The sequence below is a fragment of the Platichthys flesus genome, chromosome 14 (genome assembly GCF_949316205.1).
Source record: "Platichthys flesus chromosome 14, fPlaFle2.1, whole genome shotgun sequence".
Lineage (NCBI taxonomy): Eukaryota > Metazoa > Chordata > Actinopteri > Pleuronectiformes > Pleuronectidae > Platichthys > Platichthys flesus.
The window spans coordinates 21792072-21807706 of record NC_084958.1 but is presented as its reverse complement, the minus strand read 5'-3'; the positions used below and the strand labels follow the sequence as shown (position 1 = coordinate 21807706).

The 15635-nt window shown below is 44.4% G+C and overlaps 1 protein-coding gene across 10 annotated transcripts in view; it reads right to left on the bottom strand.

Moving 5' to 3' along the window:
- The window catches only part of LOC133968672 (supervillin-like), a 34746-nt gene that overhangs the window by 18356 nt on the left and 755 nt on the right, over positions 1 to 15635 (bottom strand). For 3 of the 10 annotated variants that reach the window (XR_009924121.1, XM_062404830.1, XM_062404834.1), the window contains exons 1-12: positions 10301 to 10589; positions 8617 to 8680; positions 7713 to 7801; positions 7564 to 7621; positions 7339 to 7487; positions 5976 to 6813; positions 2040 to 3377; positions 1434 to 1604; positions 1235 to 1272; positions 1057 to 1118; positions 827 to 963; positions 519 to 614 (exon numbers count right to left, since the gene is read on the bottom strand). Coding sequence is in view for 9 of the 10 variants with exons in the window: in XM_062404830.1 (XP_062260814.1) it covers positions 519 to 614; positions 827 to 963; positions 1057 to 1118; positions 1235 to 1272; positions 1434 to 1604; positions 2040 to 3377; positions 5976 to 6813; positions 7339 to 7487; positions 7564 to 7621; positions 7713 to 7801; positions 8617 to 8680; positions 10301 to 10361 (3101 nt within the window). In the remaining variant the exon portion in view is untranslated. Of the gene's footprint in view, positions 1 to 518; positions 615 to 826; positions 964 to 1056; positions 1119 to 1234; positions 1273 to 1433; positions 1605 to 2039; positions 3378 to 5975; positions 6814 to 7338; positions 7488 to 7563; positions 7622 to 7712; positions 7802 to 8616; positions 8681 to 10300; positions 10591 to 15635 lie in introns of those variants that run through there. The other 7 variants (XM_062404835.1, XM_062404833.1, XM_062404839.1 and 4 more) reach the window with 5 other exon arrangements.

The following is a 15635-nucleotide window of genomic DNA, read 5'->3' as shown; positions in this document are numbered from 1 at the left end:
CATGGAAATATTGAATGAGTTATTGTGTAAACACTGGCTTCCTTCCCGTATAAGGTGCACCCAGCTTAGGAGCAGCACTTTAAAGAGGGGAGAAATAACTAGATAGAGGGAACTGGCTGAACAGATCTCCACTGCAACCAGGAGAGGGAGATGGAGAGTTAAATACATCTGTGTAGCACATTGTTCAGAATCAGAACAAGTGAGAAATTAAGTTTATAAGATTTAACAGGTCAAATTATGTCCTTCAAAATTATTTTGATTCAATAAATATGAGATTCAAGCTCATTAACTGGTAGTTTATAAACCCAGTGAAGTCCATCTAATTGTTTTATTTATTTGAAATCTTAAAAATCATTGAGACTGAGGTGGTTTTCATGAATTAGACACATTCTGTAGTTTAAATTATAACAGAACCAAATATATACACAACAGTGCTGCAAAGAGCACACATGGTATTTAAGTAAGTAGACAACACTGTCAAACGCACACAGATACAAAGCAGCTCAGTGCGACTGTACCTGTTGTTTGTCACACTTGTGTTGACGACAGTGGAGCTGGGAATGTGAGCTACAGCTGTGTGAGTGTGCACAGCTTGCAGCAAAGTGGCATCGTCACTTTAAAGTGAAGAAAGGGCGGTAGAAGTGGAACGAGTTAGATATACATCACTTAATCTGTGAAAGCCTTGAAAGAAGCTGACAGGGATTTCTGAAGAGTCAGCAAAAAGGCAGATAATTGAAAAGACAAAAAAAGGGAAGAAAACCCACTGTCCATGGTGTATTTTTCATTATATTATCCAAACTACAGCTATATAAGCAATAGGACCTACCTTGAGGCATTGACCACCTCGCTGTTGGTGACAGGCTGCGTTTGTGATCGGTCTTGAACTCTTCTTAGACGCCTCTCCACAGCAGCGTTTCGAGAACGTGGTTTGGGAACGCTCCCGTCTGATATCCTCTCCAAGTCCTGAAGGAAGATGTCAAGAAAACATGAGGACTGTCTGGTCCAGCTGAGGTTGAGGATATATAATTAAAGATAATTAATTAAAAGGAGTTGTACCCTGAAGAGAGACCTCTTGGCAGCCACACTCATCTTGGCTCTGTCGTCAAGCTTCTCTTCATCTACCGAAAGAAATTATGTTACGTGTCATGTACTGTACTTAAATATGTGGAATCACAGAAAATCACATCCATCCGCAAACACACATTCTGTTATGAGTGCAATACACTGAACTTACCGTCAGGATCCTGTAGCTGTGATGGGCTAAGACGTGACCTGCAGAGAACAAATGTATGCGTCAGTATTTAGACTTCAGGAACCACTGGATATGATTGTGATCTGCATGCCACACTTGAACCATGCCCTGCCACTCCATGTGGTGTTTTGTTCATTGTAAATAAAATTATTCTGAAGAGCATCTGCAGATTCTCCTGTACCTATCAGACTCCAAACGCTCTGCAGAGGTGATGGGCTGGGTCCTAAACCTCTCCGACAAGCGACTGTCTCCTGGAGTGATGTAGCGACGAGGCCTCCGAGCAGGCCTGTCTCGATCACTGCCACTAGCTGGATCTACCTCCACTGCTGACAGATCTACTTTAGTGGCCTCACTTTTAGAGTCGAGGGTAAAGGAGGAAGTACGGACAAAGACAACAAAAAAGGGACAAAAGAATGTTACTAATGGTTGGTTTTGATTTTGTTTTAGTGGATTAACAGTGCACCAGAAACTCCAACCAAATTTGAAGAACAGGACCTTACACACAGGCAGGACCTCAAACAGGCTGCACACACGTAACTGCAACTCATCTGTGAACAGCCATGACCCGAGGTTAACATGCAGAAAGCTGCCAAAGGGTAACTTGCAAGACCTGATGCGAATTTGCGCAAGTAAGTTAAGCTAAATTGAACCTAAGCTTTCATGCCTCTTGTTCTATCCGTATTATTTTCCTGGATCACCAGTGGATTATTTGTCTGCAACAGCTCAATAATGCCGAGTTAGAGAGTTATTCAGCAATGCCACACAGTGCGCATGCTATTGGACGTACAACTCAGGTTTCCGGTTGGCATTTTCCAGATAGGAGTGTCTCAGCTGTGCTACCGACACCCTGGTGTCCAGCGTGCCCAAATCCCCGTTAGCCACCCCTGCAGATGGAATGGCTCTGGATGCGTCCCGGCTGGCTGCTGCCCTCTCCATACGATACATAGCAGAATGCTCACTTATACCTATATCTGACATGGAGCGTGTTCGAGTCTTTGGTTTGGGCCCTCCACCGAGCTCAATGCTTCTGCTTTTGACCTGAGGCAAAGAAGAAACCTTCTGGTGGTAGGCAGCCGAGTCAAACCTCTGTTGCTCTGAAGGATCCTGCTGCTGCGCCCTCTGAGGCTCAAACTCTTTGTCTAGTCTTGAATCTGTTCTTTTCTCAAGGTCTTGTTGCTGACTTGGAGGTACTTGTGGTTGGAGCATGTACTCCTGCCTAATTTGAAAGGGTTGTTGTCTTTGAGGCTCTTGCGGCTGTCTCGACTGGTCATACTGGTGCTGCCTTGGGTCTGACTGCTGAATTTGAGCAACATGTTGCCTCTTACTGGGTTCAAACTGTTGCTGCATTGGGGGCTCTTCATATGGAATTTGGGGCTCTTGATGGAACATAGTCTCTGAGGATCGATGCTCCCTTTGCTGCTGCCGTACAGGTGAGTGGGAAGGCTGCAAAGATTTAAATATTCTGTCCTCTTGGCTGTCAAGATTCTGTCTCCCCCTTTCCCTTATCCTCTCAACATTTCTCTCTCTCCCCCTCTCCCTCGTTTTGTCCCAATCCCAGTCTTCCTCGCCTTGACTCATCCTCCTCTGTTCTGGGCTGTAGTTTTGCCAGTCCATATCTTCATGCCGGCCTCTGTGAGGATCATCCACACTCTTTTCTCTCCGGCGGATCTCCGAAGGCAGCACAGCTTTCCTACTCTTAAGCAGGCCCTCTGTATGGGCCTCTTCTTTCAGGGCCTGCCTGGCCTCTAATCTTGCCTCCTTGTGAGCGGCATGGATTTGGTCGGCACTCACTCTCCTTCGTGGTAGTACCTCAGGAGGTCCAGGAAGTTTGGCAGTAGCAGCTGGGGCAGGCATACCCAAATAGGGCTGTGAGTCAACAGCAGCACCAGAATGTCGGTACTCCAGAGGAGTGGAAGGGTAGGCTGTCTGCCCATGAGAAGGATGGTGGCCAGGGCTGGGCTGAGGCTGGTGAACAGTCCTTTGCTGGGTGGATTCTGCGTGCTGGGGCGTAAACTGAGCAGTGTTGCTTTGAGTGCGGTGTCTGTTAACCTGATTCATGTCTGGACTCCAGTCAGGGGGCCTCTGGGCAGTTTCATCTCTGGACAATCGTTCCCTTGCTCGGATTCTTGGGGAAAGGAATGGATAAGGGACACTGAGATTCCAGCTCAAGTAAAAAGCTATGAAACTCTCCAAACTCAAACAAGAGGTGATCTAAAAGACATACGCCAAATGTTATTTTCCTCCTTGGGATACAAGGGCATGTAATTTAATTAATAATCTTACATAATTTGAACTGAGTAGGTGCCTTAAATTCTGGTAGGACAGACAATAAAAAAAGGTTAAAAATGTAAAATATTTGACAGATTTAAATTTTCTGGCATTACACAAATCTCATTTGTGATGTGTTCTTGTGAAATAAAAGTTTGCGACCTGAGACTGTCATGAGACCAACTTGATCTCCCAAATCCTACAATAGCTTTGCAACAAGGTCAAGAAGCAGCATGCTCTAGGTTTAGATTTTAGACTTAGTTCAATCAACTCTCTCGCTCTCTCTCTCTCTCGCTCGCTCTAATGTCACTGGGCCAAAAAGTAAGCCAAACTATTTTCATCTATAACCTTCTGACCTCTGGTGGCCAAAGGTTGCTCTAATCTCATTGAAGGCCACTAAGCCAGACATAATTGATGGCCCTCTGGTTTATCTGACATGGCATGAAGGACTTAAACTGTGTGCTACACAAGTACACACTAATACTAGCTAGCATAAGCAGCTGATAAGGTCACAAAGGCTGTCTGTGCGGGTGGAATACAATAGACCTGAAAATAGTGTAATCTGAATATCCTTATTTGAGATAAAATAGCTGTTAAAACAAATTGAATAAACGTAAAGAGTGTTGGATTTGATTTCTTTGGAATAAACTAACGTTTTGCAAGTAAACCTGCAAAGAAAAGCCATTACTTATGTGAACCAATGAAACAACTGAAGCTTCACTAAGCAATCCATGTCTTTATGAAGTCCACCTGTCCATAGAGCTCAAAGACAGGCCACGGACCTTCATTCTTGCTGCAAGCCAACTATGCCATTCATCTGTGCCACTGTCTGGTCCAGAAATAAACAACCAAGGACCTGAAATTGTGATGGCAGATCTTCCAGGAATACAGAGATAGATCAATCAAAGATTATGGGTAATGTGTTTCACTCTCATTCTGCAAAGCTGCACAAAACTACTAGTAAAATTAATGTAAAGTCCATACATGCAAAGAGCTCTCCTGCAGCTCTCAATGGGAGAAGCATGTTGAAGGCCATGACATTATTCAACTCACTAACAGGGTTCAGGACTCAGATGTAATTTCATAGGGATAATAGGCCAGAGTTTGCAGAGATGTGAATAGAGCCTCTTCTCACAAGTGCTGATGTCTGCGACTGACTGAGTCAGGGTCTGAAGCTGACAAGTGTTGTCAGCCCATCAACTCTGGTTCACCACTCATGTGCTGACGAAACCCAGGCCACACACAGTCACACTAATTCAACAAGAATGTAGGTGCTGGGGATGATGGGCACAGTTTTACAGAGTTCTTGGTATGGTCATGTTTGTGTCATGAAGTTGTTGAAGTAGATCTGTTTCCTCAAACTGTTCGCTTGTGAGCTTAGTGCAAGTCTTTTAGGAATAAAGTAATGTGTTCGCAGATATTTTTTAAGAGGTCAAATGAGAACAGTGTCTGAGGCCTAAAATTTCAAAAAATTTAAACAAGTGTGTAAAACTTGGTGCAGATTGATTGAATCTAAAGTGACTGGGCCTGATTGGGCCTTGGTAGACGTCTGTGCTGTACTGGAAGTCATTCTTGTAGTTGATTGGAATTCAAATTGTTTTACATGGGACAAATATTTATCATCACATTCCAAATCCTTAAATTGTAGACACATGATTACCCTGTTAAAAAAATATCAGTGCAGCATGACCAGTGCTTCCCTGAGTGTCTGAGCTCTGCCAGCTTAAAACACATGTATCCAGCTGATGTTGTCGAGTGGACAGTTCCTCGAAGACAAGCTGAAGACATTTGTAGCTAATCTATGTTGGTGATGTCACTTCAACGTTCAGAAATATGAACAACAGTTGTTATGGCCTTTAGCTCATCGTCCAATTCAACAGTTGTCTCTGCCTTAATGCCATCAAGTCAAAGCCTTATTCATTTGCTGTATTTAAGAACCATGACAATTTCGTTTTTCTTTTCTGGTAGCATATTCACGTTTATTATAGAAAGTGAGATGTAGAACTTAGCTAATTAACCAAGCTGCTGTTAGATCAGGGTTACCTCTTGGGACAAGTTGGGAAATCATATCCTTTCCAAAGGCATATCCCATTTCCCCCCTCGCCCTAGTGCCTTTCCTTGATGAGCTCCCCAGACCATCTATCCATGTGAAACTGGAGCAGGACAATTATGACACAGCTAGAAAGATATAGTCTGTGGGTAAAAGTAGCCCCTAGCTAGCTCAGCAGCCAAGCTTCCCAAGCTGTATGAAATTTGCAATTTATCTAAAGTTTTATCCTCTCAAACATTAAGAGCATCAATTCAAGGGGATTGCTAAGTAATGGTTCTTTAATTTATCAGTTTGGATTAAGCACCTTGTCACATACCTGCTCTTGATTACGTATAAAAGACTTGATGACCATACAACCTTCCAACATGATGTGTTTTGTGAACGTGAATGTTTTTATAAACTCACCCCTGTCTGTTTAGGATGCTTTGGGCCTGCTGCTCTATGAACAAATCCCCAGGTGATATGCCGTAGCGGGTGGAGGGCAGGGATGCCCGGCGGGCGCTGCGAGGAGAGTTGGGCACTGCTGCGATGCTGTAATCCCTTGTTGAGGCAGGGCTTGGCTCCTGGTGGTCAGCGTCTTGGTGGTGTTGGGGGTTCTGTGGTTTTTGGGGCTGGGGCGGATGCGCTTCCTGGGTTCTGGATCTTAAAGCGGTTCTGCGCTCTTGGGCTCCCCCACGCCGGTAGTTCTCCATGTTCATCGCTCTTTCCCGCTCAGAATATCTGCTCTGTCTTTCCTGTGTGGGGGGAGGAGCTGGGGTTGGGTGGGCAGGGTTTGATGTGTTAACAGGTGCAGCATCTGGATGAGTCCTCATGTAAACCTTGCCCACTCCAGAGCGGTATGGCACCCTGGGGTCCCGTCCCACTTCTTCTGATTCCTGTCCATCTCTGTCTCGCCTGGCAGTTGTCTGTCGACCAGAGGTCTCAGGCCCTTGGCGGGAACGGTGTCTTGGTGTCAGGTCGATGTCCGCCTCCTGATCCAGGAGGATGCCGTAGCGCTCTGACAGCTGCCGGCGGCGCTCTGCTTTGTAGCGGGCTATGCGCTCAGCCTTGGAACTGAGGCTGGAGGGGTCTGTGGGGCCAGATGTGGGTGTAGAGGAGGTGGACAACGTTACCGGGTCGACATACACCAACTTTGGGTCTGAACGTCCACTGCCACCAACTCCACCTTTGACCTGAGGTGACCTGTCTAAAGATGACATCTTCTTCTGGGGTGCGTCAAAATCCTCTCGACTGTAGCGCCTCACTGTGGTAAAAAGGGAAAATACTCAATATTACTCAACAACTTTTTTAGAAAATCAAGAATTGTGGCAAACTTGTGTCACATGGGAGTTACTGAAGGAACCAATTTTTTATATCATTCACACCAACCTCCATTAGAAGGTAAAGAGACAAATGGGGCATTAATCTAACAAAACACATCACAGACATTAGTGTGAATGAGTTAGTCCATGTCTTACAAAATGAACACCATGCTAAAACTCAGATTTGTTTGTGCTTTATTTTCACTGTCAAATGAATTAAACCTACAGGACAGATGCACAGATACAAAGTGTTGGTCACTGAGCAGCTCCACTGAAGGAACGAGGCCACAAAAATGTTACAACAGTGAAAGTAATTCGGCAACAACTCAAGCAATGGGTTACAAAAACCAACTAACAAACAATTAACTGGTTCTTTTTCAAATATGATGAGATGCATTTCAGGAACATCAATCCAATTCCCCAGATGCATCACCATATCTTTCTGCCATGCAGCGTGCCATGCTTACCCATCCCACAAGGCTCACAGGGGTCTGAGGCGCGGGTGTACCGCGGTGGATCCTCCTCCAGCATTCTGTTGGCTACCAAACCACCGGGTACCAGAGCAGGAGGAGCATCACTTTCCATCCCCTCCAGACGCCGGGCTATCCTCTCCTTTCTGTCGAGGGGAAAAGGTTAGCATCTGGGAGGTTAAAGGAATATAAGTGTGAGAATGTAATGATCCCTGAGCCTACCTGTTCATCTCCAAATCCTTTGTGACGGGAGCCTCAAAGTGTTTCTTCAACTCTGAAACTGATTGTTTGATCAGAAAATACAAAGTTAATATTATAAAATTATCAAAAGTAATAATTGTTGATGTTATTATGGTAGAAGCAATGCACACCCTTGGGAAGGACGACCAGACGTTTGGCATCTGTATCTGAAACGCTCTTGACCAGGGCGGTCTTGTCAACAGGGAAGTCACTCTGAAAACTGAAAGAGAAGTCACAAGCCTGTTGTGAGCATGCAACTTGATTCATTCTGGATCCAACTGAGAACAAAATAAAAGAGTGAAGGTACAATAAGATTTAACCTTTAACTGCAACAAATAATCTCTTTTAAAGTTAAAATTACCACCAATTATAGTCGACTAGTGTGGAGGACTTCATATTTGGTTCTAAAACTAATAACAAGCCAGACGTCATTTGCTGCAGTCTGATCTCTGCGTCTCAGCCTTAAGTGACTCGTCTTTAAGAGGTGAACGCAGGTAAAGGTGAAGATCAGCTGCTGTTACTTCCATCAGGATCCAGCTTAGAAAGCAGGTCATCAAGTCCTGACTCTGCTCCAAGTGGAACCAGACAATCATGGCTTTACGTCTCAGCAACAGCCGGTAATAGACACACACACACACACACACACACACACACACACACACACACAAACACTAACACACACTTTAACTACACTTTCCCAATGTAATAAAGATTTTTTACTGAACTAACTAACTACCAGAGGAAACTTTGAGTTCAAGCTAAAAAGAGGCTCGGTGTAAAGGATTCCAGAAAGAGGTATTATGGCTCTAATACCATGTGAAGAAAAAAGTGTCTTAGGATAAGCTGTTCCAGGCATCTTCAGCTTTTAATGCCTATTGTGCATGATAAGCTAAAGCACTAAACCTATATCCTTGCATATCCCCGTCTTGATGACCAAGCAAAGGAAAGGAATGGCAAATGCTCTTAGAAACGGGTGCGCGTCATCTCCGTAGTTCCACTCACGCCATTTGACCCACGTCTACGTGTGAGTTTTACCTTAAGGCTTCGGATGGAAACGAGGCAGAGCTGCAGAGTTTGGCCGGAGCTTTGGATCCAGTTCCTAGAGGAAAACAAACAAGACTCAGTCCAGAACCTGAATGAAAGAAATCCTTTTCTACCTTTTTTTTATATTTCTCTTGAGTTCCCACCGTGGCTAATATTATGAAAATAACGTACAAACTAGTGATCCTGCATATTCAAAAAACAACAGGTGTCGCAGACGAGAATAAACTTCAGCCCATTCACAACTGTAATGAGACGCTACACGTGGGCTCGTAAGTATAGCTCATAATAGCGTGATTATCAAAACAATTTATAATGGTTGCTATTTTTGTCATTAGCTCCACACGTAATGACTATCATCAATTCACTGCAGCCACAGCATGTAGATCTGTGCTGAAATAAGATCCGAGATCAAAAACAGCACTGGGACAGAAACTTTACAGCTCAGTGTGAGTCAGTTGACAAAAAAAGTTTACTCAGAAAGTCCCAGTTCCCTGCTGACCGCTGACCCTCTAACTCTCGGGTCACAGCAGCGTGTTGTAAAGTTGGATTCCAGTATATGAGACAGATCATCTTACTGGTCCAGACACCTCTGACTTATTTTGGCCACTAAAGACGATGTGTCAACAACGCAGAACCATCCACATGACTGAAGGTGTAGGATGTAAAGTCCCATGTGATCACGAGACATCAAGGTCAAGGGCTTCAGTGACTGACCTGATGGAATTGAAGGACATGTTAGGACAAGTCAAATCAGGATTAGACATCTGAGAGGCCAGAAATCTGAAGTCTCTGCACCATGGGTGTGATTCCCCATCACACGCTTGTCTTGTAAAGATCACATCCCAGAAGAAGACATGAAAATGATTATTTTACCACTCTCTTTTCATACTCAAAATCAATAAATGCCATAACCTTTAAAAGCAGCATCTCTTTTAAAAGTCAATGGGACTCTTCTGGAGGAGTGAGTTCATGTACCTGTCTGTTTATGACTTCACAAGTCTAACTCCTCTGTTGGAAAGCCCCTTGTGCAGAAGTCAACCCGGGCTTTTCCTAGGAAACGCCTGCAGGTTGTCAACAAAACAAGCAGCACCAGGCTCAGGGTGGGCAGTGCCAGACATCCCAAAGTGAGGGCAGTGAGGAGAAGGATTTCTATAAATATTCAAGAGGTGCAAAATAGACGCCCTGAGTCAACAGGGCCCTCACTTGCACACAATCTGTGTGGACAGGTTGTTGGGGGAACAGGACCAGCCATCTTCCACCTCAGGGGGCAGAGATACGCCTTGTGGTGTTTGTAAAGGAGGATTTCATGCACACAAAGCATTGTCAAGGTAAAACAGCACAGAAAGACACACACAGTAGCATCCACCTGTGAAATGAAAGCACCAGAAGAGTGGTATCACTACTAAAAGGGAGGCTACATTCATTCCAAGCAAACTCTATGCTAACATCTAAACTCATAGTGATTCCCTCAGGGGAATTAGACAGGTGTTATCAGAATGAAACAAATTTCCACAGCTTCCTAGTAAGTCTCCCTCTGCAATATGACTGACATCCACCAAAACTGTGTCTTTTAGCTTCAGTTAGGAGCTAAACAGCATTGACCAGGGAGTCTATAGAGCTAGGGGCAGATAGGAAAGTCATCCTATAACCAAGCCTTCCCCTCCACAGGCCTTACCTTGGCCACAGGGCTGGACATGGTCCACATGGTAACTAGAGATCCATGGGTTTCGAAACATGTTTAAGGAGGTGCACAGCAGACAGCCTCTCTGCTAGACTCCCCTCCGGTGTCACCGCGGTGGTGACGACGTTGGACAGCAGGAGTTGCAGCGGCGGAGGTGAGGGCTGCTACCGGCAAGCAGACAGGCTGGGAGGAAAGTGGTGACACAAGCACACACACAGACGAGAGCACACAGCCACAGAGCAGTGACTGCCCCGGCTAAACAGCAAGCTACAGCCTGCACAGTCTGGCTGTCAGACAGTGTGTGTGTGTGTGTGTGTGTGTGTGTCAGTGGAGTGGAGGGGAGAGCGAGAGAGAGACAGCACAGCAGGGTGCTAAAGCAGCTCAGAGCCCTAATCAGATTACAGGCAGAAATTAGCCTTGATGATAAAAACTCTGGAACAGGATTGGAGGAAGGTGCCAGCAGGGCAGCAGGGCTGGTATGGGGTCCAGGGCTACTGGGAGTCAGACGGTATCCTTAAAGCACACAAGCCATCAGGTGTGCCTCAGTCAAGACGGATGACTGCAAGAAAGTGGCCAAATACTGTATAAAATTGAAAATTACTATGAAGTTTTCCGATAGATTGGCTGTGAAATCTTCCTTTTTCTGTTTTTAAATGTGTCCATCCATCAAATATTATCTCTACCGCCCATCATTTGAGGGTCGCGTTGGGCTGGAGCCAAAACAAGCTGACATTGAGCAAGAGGCGGGGCACAACCTGGACCGGCCACCAGAGTATCACAAGGCCAAACAACCATTCACATCACTTTTACACCTACGGTCAATTTGGTGTCTCCAATCAACCTAATCCCATTCTGCATGTTCAGAGTTCCAGGAGAAAACCCATGGACACACGGGGAGAACGTCACAGACTGGGATCCAAACCAGGAACCTTCTAGCTCAGGAAGCATGGGGGTCCGAAGATTGTAAAAATTCAGGTTACCCCTGGAAATAAGATTCTTGTCTGTCAGGTTTTTTACTTTCATCTTTGTCTTGATGCCAGTTTAGATAGAATACTCTGTTCAACAGTTAAATATCACATCATGGGAAAGTCTTTTACTTGCTTAGAATATGGTGATTTTTTTGGTACATTTTAATATTATGCTCGAAATGCAAAAGGCGAAGAAAAGTCTTCCTCTAATTTCATTATTTAGCTTGACCCCAATATTCTTCTGTGAGAAGAGCACATTCCACTCCTCTGGGTCTTCTGTCCATGTCCCTCTGAAATCTTCAACTGTAAAATGGAGATTGACAATTAAAAAAATTAAAAAAATTACCTGAAATCACAAAGACCCTGCTGGTCAAAATATTTACAGTAACTTAGCCTCCTCTCCTGTTCATGACTTGATACAACTTGAGTGCACACATATATTTACACACACACACCTCAACACAAACAAGCTCTATAACAAACAGGTTATATTTCTTAATATAATGTGATAATATGCATGGATGTGCAAATTGCTTGTGCATTTTGTAGCAGGATAAAGTACTTTGTGAACTGCATTGCAGAGGTAACTTCGTAATAAAAACACGGCTCTTTACTTGCATTACAAACACTCTTGCCTGCACGTTAACTCACCTCCTCTGGGTGATGCTTTTTCTCCCTTTCACACACAAACTCCCCCCCCACCCACCACCTTTCCCGGTCTGCCCACATTGCCTGTAGACGCCCCTAATAAGGCAACATGTGTTGTGAGTGGCTGCCTCAGGGAGCGAGGTCACCCTGTCAGCCGCCGGCCCGTGTTTACCAGGGGACCGTCTCCACGTCTGCACGCCGCTCGGCCTTGTTTTCTTTCTCACTCCCTCTCCTTCCCCAGATTCATCTTTCTCCTCTGACCCTTCCTGCTCCTTCCAATCACTCCTCCTCATTCCTCAACTCCTTTTCACTTCCTCTTTTTTCTTTGATTTCTTTATCTCTATGTTTCCTCTCAGGTTTCCTCTTCTCTTGTTGCCAAATCAAAAACAACAACAAAAACAACTCATGATACACCCTCAGTCACTTGCTCTCCATCTGATTGGTTGCATTGTCAAAACAAGTCATGTCGCCCTGAAGTTTTTCTTAGTTGAAAACTTTACTGGCATCACAAATAACACAACCAAGTAAATAACACTGAGGTGGACTCTTAACACAGAGTCGCTGACAACAAGTTGCAGCCTAACACCTTAATGTATCAGTCATTTGCAATTAAGCAGTTTAATTTAAACCCCTTCATCAGTCTTTAAATTATTAAAAAGGGAAACATATCTTAATAAAACAAACACGTTTAGAATGTAGGATAAGTCTTTTTCACTTAGTTTCTCTGTTCATGAACCACGTTTGCAGCCTCTTCTCCTGAACCCAGTCAATCTCTCTGTGAGAGGATGAATTGGTTTTCTGATCTCAATGTTTCCACACAGTGGATATTAAGGGACGACCTGCTCTCTGATCTCATGAGGTCAGAGAGAGGTGGTTTATAGAAATGTGAAACTCAACTCAACGGTATTATCTTGCAACACAGTCAGTGTACAAAACAGTCCTCAAAACTCAACACCCAGGAAAACATGTAAACACCACGAGATGAGGCCTCAACAAATCGCCGGGTGACTCAGCATCAGAGCATCTCGCAGCAAATCGCTAAGATGTGAAGCTCGGAAGAAAAACTTCTCTGTGGAGGACATCGCTTGCTTCAGTCTGTCGTCTTTAAACACACTGAGATTTATTGGGTTCAGTAGAATGACAGAAGTTCAGCCACGAACGTCTGTTTGAAACCCCAAAGCTACGCGACCGTGATGTTAACTCACAAAACTCCCGACCATTCTTGGTGCTGACAATGTTAACCATATGACAAACAGCAGATTTGTCTCAGTGATGAAGGAGCCACAGACACACATGCACTGATGTCAACACATGCAGAGGAAGAGGATGATTTAAGCTGCCCCTCTCTCTCTCTCACTCACTCACACACAAACGCATGTCAAGTGAGAGCATGAGGCAGCAGACCAGGAACCTTTATCCTCCCTCCTTTTCTTAAACATTGACTCTGGCATTCCATCTTTAGATCCGCATCTGCATTCCTCTCTGTTGCCTTGCATCCACTCTGCCGGACACTCGGCACAGAAACCTGCCTCCTCTGCTCTTATATGGATATCGATGAGCAGCGAGCCGGGGCTGCAGAGAGACGACACTGAAGAAGCTCTGCAGCTCTTAGGCCAGAGCAGGAGACAGGGAGGAAAAGGGGGCGAGAGACAAAGACAGATCGGGAGCTGGAGGATTTGGCTGCACTTTCTTAGATGCTACATTGTCCAGGAACATCTCCCCATTAGGTAACTGGAGGAGGTAACTTAAGACCAGACAAAAGTATAAGTAATTTCTACACGGCTTTCCAAAGAATTTAAAGCACCAAACCATGCACTTTCTTTAAATTTCCTATCACATGTATCCCTTTGACATTATCATCATTATGACTCAGCTGAATCCTCCTGCAACCACATCACTTCATACTGTGCTATGCATGTTTACTGTTGTTTGTGATGTGACTTGAACTGACTATATTTCATTTCTTCTGAAATATCCAAACAACATCCAGAAACATTGCCAATAACAAAAAACTACCAACACGCTATGACGCAAAATGTTGATTGCAAAAGTAATGGCTACTGGAAAACGCCCCCATCTGCATTTAGATTCACAAAAGAATTCTATCCGACACCGGGTATTAAACTAAACATTCGTGGAAAAAGAATATGGGCTCCATTTAGTCCTGAACGGAAAAGCGTCTGTCACAGTGCAGCCAAGAAGCTATCATGGCTTTCCCTAGGTAGTGGAAAGCAAAGATGGTGGAATAACCACAGTAATTATGGGACCACTGGCCCACTGATGCAGAATCCCATCAAAACCAGTGTTATCATTGTGTGCTGCTGGTTAGTTGCAGGATTACGCAAAAAGTTACTCAAACACATATTCTTTCACTCTCTTTAACATGGCACAGGGTGTTTGGCTTTGCAGCGTTATATAGATTTATGCTATAGTGAGTAAATGTGAATATTCTAGACCTGAGGGCCAATCTGTGAGTATTTCAATATCATCAGTGATTCGTGCCACATATAATCCGAGCAGCAATCATAAAGTGAAAAAGGCAGCAGCATGTTTGCAGGCCAGTGGGAGCCTGAGCCAGCGTTCTGTCTTCTGACATACAAGGTGCTGACGGAAACAGATGGTGGAGACAATAAAAGACGGTGCTGAGGAAACATGCTCTAGGAATAACAAGTGCATGACACATCCACAAGACACACAGCCGGTTCTTTGAACTAAATCTCTGCCCCTCCACCTACAAAAAAATCGATATAATCTCTGATAATAGCAGAACTAAAAAAAGAGCAGTAACTTTATGTTTCAGTTTTGGCTGCAGTGAAAAAGTGCTCTTGTTTTCTACCAGGGAATCACACCTTAAACGGTTTTGTATAAAAACTTAGTGGTGCAACCAGGAGGACAAAGCAAAATGTGCATTTCTGCATTTATATCACAACCATCGAATAGACATGTCACATGGGTGATAATGTGAGTAAGACTGTAGATATGTAGATGAGTAGAATCAAGTGGCAGTGGCTCAACAATGAGGCCAGTCAGTAAACCTGTCTGTTCCTACTGAAGGGTGCAGCAGGTGCCGAACTCCAAGCAACTGCCGCTTGGTGTATTCACACACATACTCTGTCTCCCTCTCACACACACACACACACACACACACACACACAAACACACGAACACACACTGTTAAAACAAAACTCTAGAGAAACAACGCCTGTCCCGAGTTGGAACAACACACCAGCTCCAGACACACAGCCGATAGATCAGCTGCACACACATGCCAACGTACAGCCATAATCTGGAGCTTGGAATGCTAATACCCATGTGGTTACTTGAGAAGGCACATAACATGAAGGGGGGGGGGGGGCTCAGCTGGGATATTACATTCAATGAAGTATTGCTGAGTTTTAAAGTTTTGCCTTCTTCTACCAGGAAGTTTGCCAAAGACGAAAACAATGAGTGAGTTCCTGAATCTTGAAGACACCTGAGAGGGAGCGATCTCCAGACTGTGAAATCCAGCAGGAGAGTTGCACGGAGCAAAATACCTTGTCTGAGATTCTGCAGCAATGCAACTGCACAATGATAAAGGCAAGTTGTGTTTCAAGGAAACTATGCAATGGTTTTAATTAGCGTCTGTCACTTTAACAACATCACATTTAGCTTATTTATGTTTACCAGCAAAAGCAAAATTCCTGTCCTTTTATTGACTGACAAGGCTAATGCTA